At 27.3% G+C, this 20358-nt stretch overlaps 1 protein-coding gene across 1 annotated transcript in view; it reads left to right on the forward strand.

Annotated features, from left to right (window-relative positions):
- LOC129960361 (glutamate receptor 1-like) overlaps positions 1-16904 on the forward strand; it is a 547350-nt gene extending 530446 nt beyond the window's left edge. Inside the window, exons 14-16 of the mRNA XM_056073766.1 lie at positions 12108-12245; positions 15487-15561; positions 16662-16904. Coding sequence (XP_055929741.1) covers positions 12108-12245; positions 15487-15561; positions 16662-16742 — 294 coding nt within the window. The 3' untranslated portion in view covers positions 16743-16904. The remainder of the gene's footprint in view (positions 1-12107; positions 12246-15486; positions 15562-16661) is intronic.
- Positions 16905-20358: the final 3454 nt, after the last annotated feature.

Genomic DNA, 20358 nt, shown 5'->3' on the forward strand with positions numbered 1-20358 from the left:
AAGAACAGTGCATGTATTTAAAATAATTATTGCAAATTCACTCAAATTTTCAAGGAGGAGGGGGGGGTCAGGAAAATCACATAGGCTCACATCTTCTGCTTAGAACTGAAATATAAGAATTAGAACTAAAACAGGAGTTGCACTAAAAGTTAAAAATATTTAAAGCTGATTTGAACATTTATGTACAAGAATTTATATTTCAATTTGATTAAAGCAATATATAATTAAAAGGAATAAAAATCATTTTAGACTTATTAAATTATTATTTCATTCCAGTATTTGTTTATACTGTTAAATTACATCGTCCAGATAAAAAAAAATACCCGTGTTTAAAGTAAATGCTAACTGATGACTGAAAAATTACCTTAACAAAGGATGTTCTAAACTTTTAATCAAAATCACAAATTCATACCAATTTTTAGGATGGGAATTTTTAAATTATGTTAATTTGAAAATCCCTTATTTTGAAAAATTTGAACCTTTGTGATTGATATAGAAATGAGTCTTAACTAAAAACTTACAATATATTTTAGTACATAATTATGTTGTAGGATAGAGAAGAATTAATCTATACTTATAATAAAGCTCAAAGTGTGTGTGTGTGTGTGTGTGTGTTGGCGCTCTACAGGATAGGTCATTTGACATACAGCTACCAAATTTGGTACATATATACCTTAGAGGTCGGGAATGTGCACCTGGGGTGCCTTTTTTTGAAATTTTAATTAGAATTTTAATTATTAATTAAAAACTAACTTTCCCGCCAAAAAAATCTACCATTTTCCCCATCGCCAACTTTTTAGCCAAAATAATCTTCCATTTTCCCCACCGCCAAATGAGTAAGGCTTCAGTTTCTTTTTTCTCCCAACAGTAATGAGGCAAGGGTTAACATTTTTCGGCGGATTATTTCAAACGATTCTGTTTATTTTCTTAATGTTTTATGCATTTAAAATTAAACATCGTTAATTAATTCATGTTTCAGATTCATTCTGAAGTACTTTTGAATTAAAATAACACAGAATAAAGGAAATTAAAAATGTATAATCTGCATAGCGTTACCCCAACTGGCGTAGAAAAATTCACGCATTTGCGTTACCTAACTGGCGAAGAAAATTCACGCATGCGCATTGTTCTGATTGTTGTCATGACAACCACTATCAACGGATGATTTAAATTATTTTTAGGTTAGTTGCATGCTTTTGTAAGTAAATTGTATTTATGTTAGTTATATATATTTTTTGTATATGCTTATAGTTTTAAGTACATCGTTTTTTAAGTAGTTTTTTAAAACCTGTTTTAGACCAATTATTTTAAACGATTCATTTTATTTTCTTAGTGCTTGATGCATTTAAAATTAAACATTGTTAATGAATCGATATGTTCATGAGGAATCTGAGAAAATGTTGTTGACAAATTCTTGAGATATTATATAAATTAAGAAAGATATTCTTTAGTGCCCATAAAGTTTAAACGCTCAGTGACTCTATTATCAGTAATCATATTATTAAAAAAATGCTTTGTTTCAGTAAAAAATATTATTATATTAATTGCAGATTAATCATTTACACTTTAATTTAAAGCATAAATTCTACTAGGGGTAACAGAAAATTAGAGAGATACTTATCACGTTATGACTGAAGGCCTTTATAATATTATGAGTGAATTATATGACTATCAAAATTTGAAGTTTTAAAATATTTTGCTGAAAAATCTATTAAAGTTGGAATTGCATAAAATATTTAATTATTAAAATTTTAACGAACATTAAGATTGGCGAACCGGCTGGTCGCCAAAGGCGGCTAGTTATAAATAAACTCTTTTTAAAAATAATCCCACATATAAAAAATAACAAAACAGCAGAAAAAAATTTTATAGCAAAAAATAATGAATTAAATATTATTCAATTGAATAAGATTTATATCAGAAATACATGCGATCAAAGAAAACCTTGTCTATTCCAAGGAAAATTCGGTTAAATTTGAATGACCAGACCACCTGAGGTAGTTGTAGAATTATGAACTCCGTAAAACACATTCCGTTAGACGCATTTCATGCATCGAATCGCCACAAGTAGGCTACCACCAGCTACTGACGATGCGATTATTAACCAATCGCATTCCTATTATTAAATCTACACAAGAAACAAGAGCCCACATCCTTATTCGAACAAATTTCCTCCTCGTGCCGAGGTGACTCTCTGAAGGGGATAGGGATAGATGAAAGGTAAGATTAATCACTTTTCTAATTTATTTAACAATGTTGCATAGTTAAAATTAATTCGTCTAAATAATTTTCAATAAAAAGAAAAGGGATTTGCTGAAAAAAAATCATCATCATCGCTTAAAAATCTATAAAACTAGCAATCATTTTATATATATATATATATATATATATATATATACATCATCAACTAATTTGTAGCAATTATAACAATAATAAGTTATTCAAAATGATCTGATGGAGATGAAAATGGAGATGGATTGTAAATCAGATTGAAAAGTGTAAGAAAATCTGCTGTATAATCAATAAAACATGTTGTTAAGAATTTGAGTTTTTTTAAATTTGAAACACCATCCAAGTATTGGTTTCTTGCAAATATGAACCCAAAAGTTAACTTTTAGATTCACATTTGCTGAATATTGGGTTCATATAACTGAATACTTATTATTTACGGCATTATGATGATAAATCTTTGCATAGTGGATATATTTAGAAATGGATACATTGTCAGAATTGTTGGTAATTGAGTAATAAATATATATAAATTCATTTTATAGTAAAATCCTTAAAAAAACTTTCAAGATATATAGTTGAAAGTTTCGCAAATGGGAAAATTGCAAATTTTTGAAAGTGTTACGAAATCGCTAAGAAAAAAACTACTGTACTGGTCTTTACTGAATCCTGGATTCAAATTCCTTGTTCATATGAATCTTTCACGGATGAATTTGGTGTGACATTTTGAGATTTTTTTTTATAAAATCAAATGTATCAGAATATAAACTCCTCTTGCATTTAAAATTTTATTTTTAATAGCTCGCAGTGTAATTTTTGAAGGTTTATTCATCCTTAATTGATTATGTTACAGCCCTAATCGGCAACATTTTCATGACACAAAATGTGTGATAAGATATTTTCTGATGCTACACAAAGCGTTAAAGGCATATTTCACATTCGATTTTACAGGTAATTTTTATGTATTAATAGGCAATTGAAATATTCTCAAAATAGATGGTAAGGGAATGAGTTAAAATTCCTTTTCAGAGACCTGGTTTCTTTCCGCGGTGGCGTAATGGTAAGATCTCAGAACAGAATTTCACTAAGAATCTATGGTGTATGTGAACTGGTGCACGCTAAATCTTCCACCGTGAGCCAAACATTCTCCCGTTATTATGGTGTGGAAGAGGATGTGTCAGCTCAGATGTCGGTCTCGTCATCTGATCAGAGTTCAAAAATATGAGATCCGTCACAAATAGCTCTACTTTTGCTTTCAAACAGCACATTAACTAAACTAGAGACGATTTCTTAGAAAAACAAACAATCTCCAATGATTTTCGCATTTACTAGTACCAGTCTTGGCAGTACTATGAAGAAAGTCCAATACTCAGTTTAAACGACTTCCCTTCGTACTATTAAAACTAAAACTTAATATTAATTTACAATTCGGATGATAAAGTTTCTGTTACCTAATTTGTTAGTTTGAGTTAAATTGTTTAAACAATAAGTTATAGAAAAACATGTTTCAACAAACTTTAGTTGTAAAAAGATTACAGAGTATTTATATAATCTTAAAACAGAAAACTAAATAAAAGAATTTTTTTGCCATATAGAAGTAGCTTATCAAATGAATGATATTAATTGATATTAGTTTTACAGGCGCCTGTGTCTGAACCATTCTTTAAGAAACTACCATTAAATTTACAATTTAATGTTTGTATTTTATTAGTTTCTATTCGATTAAGGATTCTTCATTCTTAATCAAGCAGTTCATTCCAGGTTTTGTGTAATGAGGAATGTGATTCTGTAGAATATTTTCTTTTTTATAGGAAATTATCTCTGTTTCGGAAGTTTAATTATAACCCTTTGCACTCGGATGATGCATCTCACTCATCATTCAAGACGTTTTATTAATTCATTTTTTTAATTTTGATTTTTAAAATATATGTAAAGAATAGTAAGAAGATGTAGCTTAGTTTTTTGGTAAAATTCAACTTAGAACTATAATAAATATTTTTTCATAGCGATTAGCAAGACCTTGTGTTAGCTGAATGATTTTGCATCGAATAACTTTTCCGAGTGCAAAGGGTTAATAAAGATTAATTTTTTAATGAATCATATACAAATTTCTTCTGAAATTACAATGACGAAATATTTAATAACTAGCCGCCTTTGGCGACCAGCCGGTTCGCCAATCTTAATGCTCGTTAAAATTTTAATAATTAAATATTTTATCCAACTTTAATAGATTCTTCAGCAAAATATTTTAAAACTTCAAATTTTGATAGTCATATAATTCACTCATAATATTATAAAAGCCTTCAGTCATAACGTGATATGTATCTCTCTAATTTTCTGTTAGCTCCCGTAGAATTTATGCTTTAAATTAAAGTGTAAATGATGAATCTGCAATTAATATAATAATATTTTTTACTGAAACAAAGCATTTGTTTTAATAATATGATTACTGATAATAGAGTCACTGAGCGTTTAAACATTATGGGCACTAAAGAATATGTTTCTTAATTTATGTAATCTCTCAAGAATTTGTCAACAAAATTTTCTCAGATTCATCATGAACAGATCGATTAATTAACAATGTTTCATTTTAAATGCATCAAACACTAAGAAAATAAAATGAATCGTTTAAAATAATCGGTCTAAAACAGGTTTAAATAAACTACTTAAAAAACGATGTACTTAAAACTATAAGCATATACAAAAAAATATATAACTAATTTAATTACAAAAGAATGCAACTAACCTAAAAATAATTTAAATCATTGAAAACAGGTTTAAAAAAAACTACTTAAAAAACGATGTACTTAAAACTATAAGCATATACAAAAAATATATAACTAACATAAATAAAATTTACTTACAAAAGCATGCAACTAACCGAAAAATAATTTAAATCATCCATTGAGAATGGTTGTCATGACAACAATCAGAATACAATACGCATGCTTGAATTTTCTTCGCAAGTTATGCTAACGCAAATGCGTGAATTTTTCTACGCCAGTTGGGGTAACGCTATGCAGATTATACATTTTTAATTTTCTTTATTCTGTGTTATTTTAATTCAAAAGTACTTCAGAATGAATCTGAAACATGGATTAATTAACAATGTTTAATTTTAAATGCATAAAACATTAAGAAAATAAACAGAATCGTTTGAAATAATCCGCCGAAAAATGTTAACCCTAGCCTCATTACTGTTGGGAGAAAAGAAAACTGAAGCCTTACTCATTTGGCGGTGGGGAAAATGGAAGATTATTTTGGCGGAAAAGTTGGCGGTGGGGAAAATGGAAGATTTTTTTGGCAGGAAAGTTAGTTTTTAATTAATAATTAAAATTCTAATTAAAATTTTTAAAAAAGGGACCCCAGGTGCACATTCCCGATCTCTAAGGTATACATGTACCAAATTTGGTAGCTGTAAGTTGAATAGTCTGGCCTGTAGAGCGCCAACACACACACACACACACACACACATTGAGCTTTATTATAAGTATAGATATAGATAAATATACCGACACTTTAGAGTTCATTGTATATGCCATTTGGAAAACTGTTATTTGACTGATCACGATAGGTGCAGAGTTAAACTGCTTAGTTATGGATGCATTTATTATAATTTTGCTGATTAATCAGCAAAATATAATTTATGATTTTTATTTCCTTTTCTTTGCTGTTTTCACACTATCTAAATTTTTTACGCTTTAGCTTATACATTTAAGGAAGCCAATTTATTTGTGTTAAAGTCACTTCAAAACATGATTGCTCAATGAACAAACATGTTTTTATGTGACATGATCAGTGCTCATGTAATCTACATTTTACTCCTCATTGTTGCTGTGTGGTTGGAACATGTACTTTTTCACTCTACTAAGTGTGCAGGGAAATCAAAAACTCATTTGTCTCAGCATATTTGACGAGTATTATTTGAACATAAATGTGTTCTAGCTTTAAAAACTTATTTGAATACTTCTAAGCGTTTCTTTCGCTTTCATTTCTATTTAAAATAAAAATTCATTATTTTTTTTCTTTTCACTACAACTCAAGCAAAAGATACACGAATGTTTACGTTTTTAATGTATTTTGTAACTGTTTAAAGGTTGATAATTTAAAGCTTTATTTCCGATTATCCAGGATAAATATTTGATTGGAAATGTTTTCCCTCCTAAAACTGAAGCTCGGAACAATGTAAATAGAAAAAAAAAAAAAAATCCCATCCGCTATTTCTGAGCCATAAAAAAGAAAGGCAATATCCACTTTAGAACATAAGAAGAAAATAAAAAAAAAGACCTAAAACTTGACGTTTCCTTCTGATATTTTTTAGAACTTCTTTTTTAGTAGCAAATAAATTTTTAAGAAGTTCCATTCTTTGAAGATATTTTAAAAGGAAATATAAAAATTGAAAGCTGACATAAGAGTCAAATGTTCTCATTTCAAAAATATTCCATTTAAATGTGACGAGTTTATGCGATATTTCAAAAGAGTAACTTTACTTAAAATATATATATAGTTAAAAGTCACCGAAGTACTGTTATCTGATATTTTGTTATTTATAATTTAATGAATCAGGGTTAATAAAAATTTGCTTTTCTGTTTTCAAGAAACAATATAAAACGGATCTTTTTTTTTTTTACTTCTATTGAAACAAAATCTCTGTTTACTGAATCAAAAATATAAAAAGAAACGTGATATTTGGAATTTCATTACAGATCCTTCTAATTATTACATCAATATGCAAATATGGATATCTATTTGCTCAGTTTAAACGATGAAAAACAGAGTTTTAAAATAGTTTTTTCCCTGAGTCTTAGCCTTTAGTATCTATGTAATAGAAAATTAAATGGTCCTTTATAGATAACTGTACCCTATTATTTCATAAATTTTCACTGTTTTATGGTTGAAGTAGAATTGGTAGATAAAATACCTATTTAATGAGGCGATGCTTATCTAATACTTAATTATACTTACTTATAGATAATATAATATTAAACTTGGTTAATGATATGATATAAAGTTATATTCTGGTATATGATGTAATAAAAAATTACGCCCTTTTTTCTCCTATAATTTGCTTCCTAATTCAATGCACTTCCTAATAACATGAATTCCTTCTATTTTATATAAAACTCTTTAAATTTTTACTAAGTAGATTGATTGATTGTATTTTTCTTATTTGTTATTAAACTTACTGTACCATTGTTTTCTGTAACCATTACCGAATAAGCAAACTTCAACTTAATTTTTCATGCTTTTGTGAAATTCTGATGAACAATACTTGAACAAGTTTTAATTACTCTTATTTTTTAATGTAAAAATTCCAATAATTAAAATAATGATCTTTTCCATCTAATAGATTACTTGAAATTCTACAGTGGGAACACACACACACACACACACACACACACACACACACACACACACACACACACACACACACACACACACACACACACACACACACACACACACACACACACACACACACGCACACGCACACGCACACACACACACACACACACACACACACACACACACACACACACACACACACACACAAGTTACAAGAAAAATGCTTGAAATATGTCAAAAGAAGGGTGCTTCCTCACAAACGTGAATTAAAGTATCATTACATAGTGAACATCGGTGTTTTGTCCATGCGTAGAAAATAATATGATTTCATAAAGTTCTTTTTTCCTTTGTGATTTACTTTTCTTCCCATTTTCTAGATACAGCATGTTCCCATTTTTGATTTAATTTGGTATATTTTGAAATCTTTTTTTATATTATTTATTTCCTATCTCAGATTTACATCGCTTTTTCTGTCATTAATGATTTACAATATCATTTTGGGATGAATTTTATCTTTTCAGTTAATTATATATATATATATATATATATATATATATATATATATATATATATATATATATATATATATATATATAATTATTTTTCCACGTGATGGAATGCTTTGTACATGGAGATCAAAGGCAGAATACTGTGTCCGCACGAGAACATAAAAATGAAAAAATTTTTTAACTTAGTTCTTTAACTAAGAGATTCTTTTAGGAATTTTTTTGACACGTATCGATTCAAGAAGGAAAATCTTAGATATCTTTGAAAGGAAGGCTACAGATTTAAAGATTTTTATCCTTCAACTCGGACAGTGAGAATTGCAATAGCCATCAATTTTTTAGAACGTGTGCTTGAAATAATTGCACAGAAATGCGGAATTTGTATAAGTGAATAAGAGTCAACTTTAGAATAAAGTAAAATGAACGAATTTAAATTTGGAAAATAGAAAATTAATTAGCAGGTAAATTAGATTAACTCATATCATTGCACCCCCTCTATGTTATATATATATGAGAGAGAGAGAGAGAGAGAATGAGGGGGGGGGCGAAAATAAAATTTTAGAGTTTTAATGAATATATTTAAATAAAAGAATAAAACAGAAATTAAAATGCGAAGAATGACCATAAACGTGACTTCATCGTTAAAAACACTTACAATAGAGATTATTTCACATGGATTTTTTTTACATGATGTTAAAAATTATCATCAACTTGTCTACGCTGCTTTTCTTCGAATATATCATAATTAAAAAGAGGAGAAAAGAAAAAAAATAATACATATATATTTATGAATTAGCGTTCATATTTTTGCTTCAAAAGTTTTATTTGACGTGCGAGGCTCTTTTTTTAAATATTTTAAATTTGAACTGCTTTGGAAACAAGGAATTTCTTTTATTATTCTTTAACATGCATATTCTTACTATTTGAACTTTTTTAACGAAACTGAATTGAGTTATCCGCCATTTATTTATCATTGTTTATTATTCATATAAAAATTGAATATATTAGAAAGGAATCACTTCTTTTTAGAATCTGTCGTTCATTTGTGTTCCAAAGTTTCGCCAGTTTGAGATTCAAATTGCATAATAAATTTCAGCTTAACGGCAAAGAATGATTAATAATTTTTCTCAAATTAAAAGCTTACACCTTTTTAATTGAGGAAGAGATTTTTCCGAGTTTCGGAAGAGTTAAGTTTTCCAATTATAAAACATCAAATTAAGGAAATGATATCGCAACGTGCGTTTTAGGAGTTTTAGTTTATCTTGAAAAATTAGATGTGCTGAATAAAATAAAGGAAAAATCCTCATTATGAATCAACAGGTAAATATTCCCTCTTTTTCATTTAGAATATAATAATGGATGTTTTTACTAGTATATTTGATAGTATCCTTCATAATATTGGAAGAAAATCTGATACCAATTCAATACAGTTAATGGATAGAAAAAAATTCCTGCTCTTCCGATTTTTTCCAAGAAAAAACTCCAGCATTTACTCATAAGTTCTCATTTTTTTTCTGTTGTCTGATTTCTGAGTAATACCTGCAGAAAGCAATAAATAACTCTATCTGGTAAACCCTTAGCGATTAACTGCAGATTGTAATTTATAGCAGTCTTCTGTCAAGTATTGTTACCAAAGAACCTTGAGCGTTTGAAGTGTCTAATCAAGAATCCGTTTACTGAGCAAAACCATACTGCTCTCGTAACATTACAAATAAGGTATTAGTTCAAAACGCAGCAAAGCGAATCTTTTTTATTTCCTTGTCCTATTATGTAATATGTAGTGCATTTTCTGTCATTATATAATCACTGTAATAATTTTCTAATCAAAGAGAATCAATCTTTTCGAAACATTAGATAAACCATTCTTTTTCCTGAATTATTTTAAGAAAGAGTCAGTGCCATACTTAATATAATTAATCTAATAAATTTGTTAAATGTAATATTAAAAATAAAATACATGAATTTTATATGTACAGTCAGATTCAAAAGTTCGAAACATCTTTAAAAATCATTAATTTATATATGAATTAATTTATATATATTTTTTTAAATCACGTCGTCAGAATTTATTGCTAAAGTAGCTTAGTATAGCAATTGACAAAAGACTTGGAAAAGTTACGTTCCTTCCTCGAAACATTAGAGGTAGCCACAAAATATTATCATGATAAAGAAATTTCTCTGTGAAATACTATACCAGCTATTTAAAATAATTATCTCTTTATACACTATATTAATAAAAGATTATAATTTTCCAATAGGTGTTTACATATTCGTAATTTATTTTACGGTTTTTCTAAAACAATGTTTTGTTCGATTATAATATATCTTTACAAAAAAAAAAATGTTAGAAAAAAATCTATGAAAGAAGACAAAATAAAAAAAAAGTTAAGTCAAAATATACTTTATTACATTTAAGTACATTTATTGCATTGTTACAAATATTTTTCTGCTTCAAAAAATTAAGACCAGAAATCAATTGTAGAGGATATTTACCTTTTTGAAATTTTATCATTTGTCGAATAACTTATTATTATATGTGTAATAAATTTATCGTAAGGGTTGTTTTATATTATTCCTTTTTTTCAGAATGTGCACAGCAATTAATGCTATGCACAATGCTAAATTTATGTGGGTATTGTTTCTAATACAAATTAATGCATATTAATAAAGATATAACAGCTATAAATGATAAAAATTGACAGAAAATATTATGTTAATTTTCCAAAACCATTAATTTTGTACTCCCCAGGTGCATTAGTCTTTCTTCGCGATATCAGTTTCATTTGTTTGGCTTGATTTGGTTTAATGATGCAGAAGCCATGATTGGCGACAAGCCTTTCCTATCTAAATATAACTTTCAGAATGGAAATTTACAATGCTAGTGCTATAGGGTGTATAATCCAATGTGACATATCTGCATAAACTGGAAGCATTTTAAAGTGATGCATCGTTGGAAGAATAGCACGGCTTGGTAAAAGTGTTAATCGAAAAGGCAGTTCATTAGCATAAATGGATATTCCATCTACATTAAGTAGTTTTAAGAAATACTGTTTGTATCATTTCGTTTGTATACCGTCTTATTTATGTGAATTTTCACAGAAAGAAACTTTGAAATGAATAGACTCGTATTCAGTTATACATGTAAAACATCCTTAAAAATTTATTTTTTAACTGTAAAGTTAAATCCGTCAGGAACTGGTGCAAATCAAATGCTAATTTTACTGTGAAACTATATCGTTAAATTTTCAGAATATATCAAAGGTTCTGAGGACTCCTTAACAAATGAACCAAGAAATTTTACATCCACAAATGATCATACGGTTAATAAAAAAGATAAATATAACATGAGTTATTGATAAACCAGAAATGTCTTTTTTTTTTAAATATAAAGTTGCCAATTTAAAAGAATTTATTCAAAATATTAAATGACTTTCTGAGATCTATTTTTTACTTATGTTTTTTTCATCTGAGAATGCTTTTGTATTTCCACACGACATCGAAATACTTAACTTCTTTTAAACTATCTGGACTTTCTACAAATATTTTTGCCAGAATTCTTGGAAATTTATTTCGGTTAGGTTTTGAAATGTTATTCGAACATTTTAAATAAGGAAATAGCATTATTTTAACATATTTCATTAATGTCTTTTTTAGGAATCGTCTCAAAATGAATTAACTCTGAGTAATGTAGCAGGATGTTTCTACATTTTAATAGGAGGACTTGTGCTAGCCATGGTGGTAGCATTATTTTAACATATTTCATTAATGTCTTTTTTAGGAATCGTCTCAAAATGAATTAACTCTGAGTAATGTAGCAGGATGTTTCTACATTTTAATAGGAGGACTTGTGCTAGCCATATTGGTAGCATTATTTTAACATATTTAATTAATGTCTTTTTTAGGAATCGTCTCAAAATGAATTAACTCTGAGTAATGTAGCAGGATGTTTCTACAATTTAATAGGAGGACTTGTGCTAGCCATATTGGTAGCATTATTTTAACATATTTAATTAATGTCTTTTTTAGGAATCGTCTCAAAATGAATTAACTCTGAGTAATGTAGCAGGATGTTTCTACATTTTAATAGGAGGACTTGTGCTAGCCATGGTGGTAGCATTATTGGAATTTTGCTACAAAGCTCGAATAGAAGCTGTGAGATCAAAGGTTGGTTCTTTATTGCATGTTTTTTAAAATGATTTTTCCGATCATTTTTATTACTTGAAAGTCAATCATTTGAATAGATAGCTCCGTAAGTGTGTGTTATTAATAAATATCTTGAAAAGGTGTGTTAATTTATATAGACATTTTTTCTTTGATTTAATATATTATTAAAGCAAGTAACATAGTACATAAAATCGTAAGAGCAATGGAGTTTTGGAAAATAATGAGTAGCTGAATAATTCTAAGCTCATATAATTTTTATTTCAAATAAGTACAACACTGGGCTAAAAAATGAGCTTTGCTCTGAAAAGTGTTAAAGCACAATAAAAATACAAAGAAAGAAACTGGTATTTCCTGATGAAGCTTCCAGCAATAAACTTTGGAAAGAACTTTTGTAATTAATGGTAATATGTTAAGCGTGCATGAAGCAATTTATGATTTATGAAATATATGAATATTAAAAAAAAACAAGTTATTGCTTTATTTTATCCGAAAATATCATTAAGAACCCCTTTTCCGTGAGAGAGACATTTTTAGTTTCCGATTTTACGGAATAAAGTCAGGAAATGTATGCTATAAAGTGTGCATTTTATATTTAACTACGAAACGCTAAGCGCAATTTCGCAAGAGGATGTTTTTGAGAACCAAAAAGCTTACAGTCGAAAATTTAATTTATATTTTTATTAAGCCCGAACCTTTTACGCCTTCTACCCTGATTAGAAGAACAAATCCAAATATGAACCTACCTTTTTTGTCTCTAATATTAATTCCTTTTGAAAAAAAAAATGAAAAATAAAAAGACATGATAATATGAAATATTTGAATTACATCAGACTAATAGAAAACAACAGCATTTTGAAATATTTGTGCTGTTTAATATAAATTAAAGTATTTCGTTTATCCTTTCAGCAACCTCTACCCTAAAAGAACTGCCTGAACTGTTAGCACTGAGCTTTGGGAAATCTTTAATCCTGGTCTTGCAATTAATTATATTGTTTAAGTTTTATGTTTACTAGGTAATTAATTAAAACCATCCATCATAATGCAAAACAAAGTCAAACTACTTAACCTATCAAAATGATGGATCTAGGCTTAAGCACATAAAAAAGAAAAGATACTTTGAATCCTTTAATGACTAGCGATATGAAGCTTAAGCTGAACTACTTTCTGAAATCGCTACAACACTGGCCATTCTTTGAAACAAAACTAATTCATTTCGAAAATTTCAAACAGTAGTTTCACTACATAAATAATAGAAACAGTTTCTTTTTCTGATTTCATTTCAATTACTAAGCTCAACTTTTTATTATAAAGTGTTTTTTCACATTCCTTTTTAAAATAGCAGAAGATAAAAATATAAAATACGACATTATCTATTTCAAAGGACTTAAAGGCTGTTTATTCACGGTTTCGATTATTTCTTAAAAATAAGTGCATACTTTTTTCTGAATAGACAAACATAAAATACAAATAATTTTCTTCAGAAAATTATCTTAATTAAGAAGAATATTTTGAAATAATCCAAGAGTTTTTAAGAGTGCAAAGGAATATATCAATAAATGAATGAAAGAATTTCAAATATTTTTCTTTCTACTCCTTTGAAGAAAACCAATTTTCAAGATTTATTTTAAAAAAGGATTTATTTTAAAGGCGAATTCCATAACTGAAATGTTAAGATTTGTTTGTTTAACAAACTTTAGGCACCCGAAAAAAATAATAAATTTAAGTACCGATAATGCAAGTATAAATGGCAAATACTAATAAGCCATATTTATGAATGAAGAAAGCAAATAAATTAAGTACCTGAAGGTTTTTCCTTGCTCTGTTAGTGTGTGAAAGATTTAAAAATTTCAATTATTTTTGCTATCTATCCAAATTTAGAAAACAACAACAGTCATTTTTCCAGCACGAAATTCCAAGTTGTCAACTCTCTATCTCAGATATGAATCTGCTTGGCATAGATTCCAGTTCAAAGTCATTAAATTAGAATAATTGCTCAATTGTTTTTAAGGCATATTAATGTATATTATTTGTAAGAATTTAAAGCTGCTTTCGATTATATTCTGAGAAGTCTTCGTACACTTACGCTTGAAATTTTAAAACAATATTTGACGAATTTAAAATAAAATAAATGCTCATTGGTTTTAATAATAAAAAGATGAATTTGTGTATGTGTGTCTTGTCGATCTATAGAATAGACCATTAGACTTAGACCTACAACGTTTCTCCACCATAAATACAATTAATATTTCAGCAGAAAAATGATATTTACATTATTTTAAATTTCAAAACCTTACCTTTAAAATGACACCAGTTTTGCTCACATAAAGGTTTTATTTAAAAAAAAAGTTAAAATATTTTGTTTATTTCGTGATATTATATTTCATGGATGAAACTCAAATATCTTTCCTTGTTGCTATAAATATTTCATCCCGTATTTTTTTCGGATGTTGTTAATGAATATATGAAGATTCGATTTATTTTCTCATGCTTGAATGTCTCAAATTGATTAAATAATGCTTTGAATAAATTTTTAAAGTAATATTTTAAGTCATTTTTAAGTCTTATTTCAGAGGATGAGGCATAAAATTTGTAATAATACTTAATTTCATATTTAGAATAATGAATGGAATGGCATAGGACTTTATAAATAGTATGATTTGCATGTTTATCAAAATTTGAAATTTAAAATTACTTCGCTGAGGAAGCCATTAAGGTCAACTTTTTAAAACTATTTAATTGAAGTTAGCAAGAATTGATTTTGGTAAACCAGCTGGTTTCCAAAGGTAGTGAGTTCTAATAGAAACTCAGATCACAATATAACATTGTGGAACAGTATTTTGAAGTTAAAATATATCAGATTTTAAACTTCAACTAAGCGGCAGTCTAATTTTAATTAAAATAATATTCTCAAAACAAATGTTTTAAAATGAATAAAAATTAATTTGTTTCAAAAGTATTTAACACAATGAAGGCACTGCTACATCAAAGTATCATATGTCACGTTTACCACCAGATTTTATTGATGAAAAATACCTTTATAGATGAGCTACATCGATTCTCAAATTGCTATATTATGAGGTTCTAGTATATCAAAAAATATGATAGTGGTTACAGCTATAGCACCATAATGTTTTAAGTTTTAATGTGTATGAATTTTAACATACGGCATTTTGATATAACAGCGACGATAAATGATAACATTCACTGAAATATTTCACAGTTAGTAACAATTTTTTTTCAGATGAGCATCTGTGAAGCAATGGCGAGCAAAGTCAGACTTTCCATAACAGGAGCAGGAGACACAGAAAGAGCAAGGGTAATAAGTAATTCTATCTGATTGCTTCAACATTTTTTCTGCTTATTTGTCACTTTCTTTTAATTTGTATTAAGTATAATAGTTCCCAATCAGATCATACCAATTTAAATTACTTTTTCAAGAAAAGTTTGAAAGATAATTCAATCATTTATGATATGGGATCAGGCCAAGTAAATCTGCAGAAAAAGAACGTAATAGTTTTAAAGAAATAGAAATCAGTAAAAAAGAAGTTCAGATTTTATTTACGATAGTAGAGTAGTAATGATACTAAAAAATCTGATAAATACTATTTATTATTTCATTCAGAGGTACTTAAATAAATTTATGAAATCATATTATCTTTAACTTAGATAAATATATCAAAAATTTATTTCATGAATTAATTGTGATATCATTTTAATTGAATGAAGAGTAATTGGGACAAAAATACAGTTAACAAAACCTTTATTTAAATGGGCATATTCAGTAATAAAATGTAATAATTAGAAGTATCTTAGTAATTAAAAGCCATTAAATTTGTGTATCAGTATAGTTCTAAATTGTGCACATCTGTTAGTTTTTATTTTTAATAGGATTCATTTGGAATAATGTTTCCAAACTCATATCAATCAAAACAGGCTTTTAGATTGAAAATAGTTAATTTCAGGCAAACTTTATTCTTTATTATAAAAAACTGAATTGCTAAAATATAGGTGTGATTCTTTGAATGCCTTCTTATTAGCATAAATGTGAGGCATGCAGATATAATTTGCCGAATAATAAAATTTTACATCTCTCAATGTTCTTTCTTTGCTTTCAAAATACCTCTTCAGTCGTATTTCTTATCATTTTATCTTATAATATGAAGTTTAATGATACTGATGAGAATCAAAATGTTTCTTCTATCAAAAATTACATAAGGATATTTAGCATTGTCTCATTTTCTGAATTTAGTAGATCACACTTTGGAGATATACGAGGCCTTACTCAAAATTTGTAATTTAACTAAATTATAATGAATTTATTATGGTCTTATTTTTATTTTGAAAACCGAATTACTTTAGGTATTGTTGATTTTTGTGTCCTTTATGAATGCATAAAATATTCTTTTTATTTTGCAGCCTCAGTATTTTCTTCCAACAGAACCTCTAGTGAGTTCTGAAGGCCTATGTGAGCAAGTGAATTATCATACAATGGTGTGAAAATTATAACAATTCTTTTTACCCATCCTACACAAAGAAGGTGGACATTTTTATGATACCATTGGCGTCGTATGAGCTGCTACCTGAACCTCGGTCGAAATGGAGAGGATGATAGCTCCTTTTTTTCCATCAGTATTTTTTTCCATTTGTTTTGTGCTTGAAAAAGATGATGACATTAGGAAGATTATTTTGTAATATTTTCTTGCATGTGAAATTCATGATTTTGATCAACTATTAGAAAGAAGACAAGTAGGTAATCATCATATAATATTAGATAGTCTTTTCAAAGGAGAAATTTTTGACTGTAAGTTAATTTTGCCGCAATCGCACAGTAATATTGAGTTTCATCTAGATTTTTATGTAAAATATTAGTAAGAAAATAACGAGCCATTAAAAATTACGCACAGTTTTTTTTTCAGATTTTATTAGATAAATTTTCAACATTTTCTGAACTTTCAAAGTGAAAAGTTACACAAATCAAAGCATGTTATTAACCAAACAAATAATCAGTTTGTAAAATTAATTTATAGATTTAACAATTCACTTATAAATTTAAAGCAAAATTAATTTATAAATTTTTCAATTAACTTATAAATTTAACGTAAAATTAATTTATAAATGTAACATATTTTTTTAAATTTTGGGAACTGTTTGCGCTTTAGCTTTCATTTCATATGTCTCCAAGTTGTTGTCCATAAATATAAGAGGGCCGAATTTTAAAAATTTTATTTAGAGGGATAATATAACTACTTGATACGATAAATGATCTCTTATATATTCTATAATTTATGAAACGAACAAAATTCTTGCAATAATTTATTCAGTGAAACAAGGCTTTTCTAAATGTATATAATGAACAATTTAAATGGAATAAATTATCCTTCAAAATAATAATTCTGATTTTATCTTTCTGATCTAATTCTGACTTGAACTTTTTCAAATAGATTCTATGAATTTTTAATATGAGTTCATTGCCATATTCGAGTGCTACAATTTACATCGGCAGTTTATTTTTCAACGGGATTATTCTATTAGATTTAATAATTGAATTCATATCCTGAGGGAAGAAAGATTAAAATGTTATTTTTTTGTTTCATGTCATGATTTAATAAAATACGTTTTCTAGTTTCAAGAGACAATAGGATTAGAATCCAGAAAGCGAACAAATGTTTTTTATACATACAATAGAATATATGTTAGATAGGGATGTTTATAGTGTATTCTCTACTGTTATTATATCACTGCAGAATTAAAATTTAATATCCATAAAACTAGATTTTTATTACATCTGAAAATATTTCATGAGAAAAATGGATAATGAAGGTAAGGATAAAATGAATATGTTATGTTCCGTGAAACATTTTAGACTTTTTGATTTTGATTTCTATTATTGGTTTAGTAGTAGTTTGAATGAAAGGTTTATTTTAATTACATATTTTTAAAAAACCGTAAAAGAAAATGAAAAAATCTATATCTAAGCTAGAAAATTAACTAAAGCTAGTTTTTTTATGAAGCTAATTTTCAATAAAAAATACATCACAAGATTATGTATTCATAATAGATTATCAAATGAATTTTCAAATTTTCGTTGCTGCTCTTCAATAAATATTAAACATTTAAATTTTAGATGTACGCATCATAATATCATAGAGATTCCAAGACAAATCTGGAACCAATTATCTTCTCTTTATTTGGAGGATTAGAGGCAAATAAAAAAGTTTCATGTTTTATCTTAGGATTGTTTCGCTGTAATGATTACCTGCTTGCTTCATCCTATAGACACTTTGTTTCGTGTTAGTGTTTAAAGCTTTCTATTTGGAAATATAATCCAGAGGAATTTTGTCTGATAAAACATATCAATGCCCATTTGGATCGAATTTGATAAATACTTACATGCACGAATAATGGTTGAAATGTGAAAGAAATGAAAGAAGAACTTTTAAAATTGGTAAAGAAGAATTCAGATGAAGATTATGCATTAAAAAAATAAATGGTAAGTTATTCTTGCAATGTGTCGAAGGGCATTTCCTCTGGGTTTCAGAGATAGTAGTTGTAGCCCATTTTTAGTTTTATAAGTTAGATATTTATGTCTGTGTTTGTGTATATATCTATTACTTACATACAACTGAACAAAACATGAATGTGCCAAGTGTAATTGTAAAATCTGTAGATAAAAAGTGGCCAGTACAATTATTTCGAAAATTCAAATGGCCATCTATGACTACGGATGATTACATTTACCATTTAGACGAGTATCAATGTTTCGAAAATTGAACACGGTGCTAATCATCCAAATCCCCATATCATTGTAGAAGAAAGCACTGTGGAAGTCTATATTAACATAGATAATCGGTGCCATGTATAAATATCCATTAATATTTATGCTTATATATATCATGCACATTTTGTAAAAAATAAAAATAAAGTTGGAGCGGTTTTGTAAAACAAATCTGCTTTAAGTCGTGATCTAATGTAAAAGCTATTTTTCTCTTAAAAATTTGATATAGCTGAGAATCAAAAAGTTTGGAACTAATATATTCAAATTATTTTATTAATTTAGATAGTACATATGTACAATATACACATAATTTCACATTTTCAATTTCTAAAACTGATATAAAGATATATAAAATTTGCCAGCAAAAACTAAATATAAAATACACATAATATTGAAATATAGAAACATGCTTAGCATGGAAATCTTAAAAACATTAAGAGAAAGCTGAATTTAAAAGAATGAAAAAATATACAGAAACGAACGTTGAAATCTATTTATTATTTGAATACTTAAATACATTATCACTAATGATAGGACACACATTCAAGTGGAAGATCAATGCATGAGACCCTTCTAATGAAAGTCTATATTTCATGTATTATTATATCTGATAATTCAGTAACTCCTTATGCCTAATTTAGACCGTAGTAAATAATCATGGACACCAGCTTAAAAGTATAAAAAGCATTTCGAAATTTTGTGAAATGTTTCATAATAATAAAGTTTTTAGGATTGCTCTTTTTATTAATGAGTTAGATATGAAAAAATAAGTATTTCACTAATACATAAAATAAGGTAAAATATAAGTTTGTATTGATTATATTATTGAATATTTTTGTATTTTCTTTATTTTTAGTTCCTTTTTTGGGATTATTTTTTAAAAATATTATATTAGAAAAAAGTAACAATGAAAGTTTACTTTCAAAGCTTTGGCAAATACGATTATCAAAAATTTTCATGACTTAAGTATTAATAATAGTGCTGAATGTATAACGGAAATGCGAAATATAATTATAAGAAACGATCTATCTCTTAGCCTTCCTAAACAAAAACTAGACCCGAGTTTATAAAATGGAGTTATTTTGCTTTTGATATAACAAAAAATAATTTCAAATAAACCGTTTTTAATTATGTTTAATGAAAAGTCTCAATGTCATAATAGAGTACCATCGGTGAAACAGCAGAAAGAAAATTTTGAAAAATCTTTGTTTAATTTTTTCTAATTTATGTGCATATCGATCTGAAATTTTAATCTGTTCTACGGAATTCAAAATCAGTAGAGATTTTCTTCAAATAATTTTTAAAATGATAACAAAAAATAAATTTGATTAAAGAAAA

This window comes from Argiope bruennichi, chromosome X2, assembly GCF_947563725.1.
Source record: "Argiope bruennichi chromosome X2, qqArgBrue1.1, whole genome shotgun sequence".
Taxonomy (NCBI): Eukaryota; Metazoa; Arthropoda; class Arachnida; order Araneae; family Araneidae; genus Argiope; species Argiope bruennichi.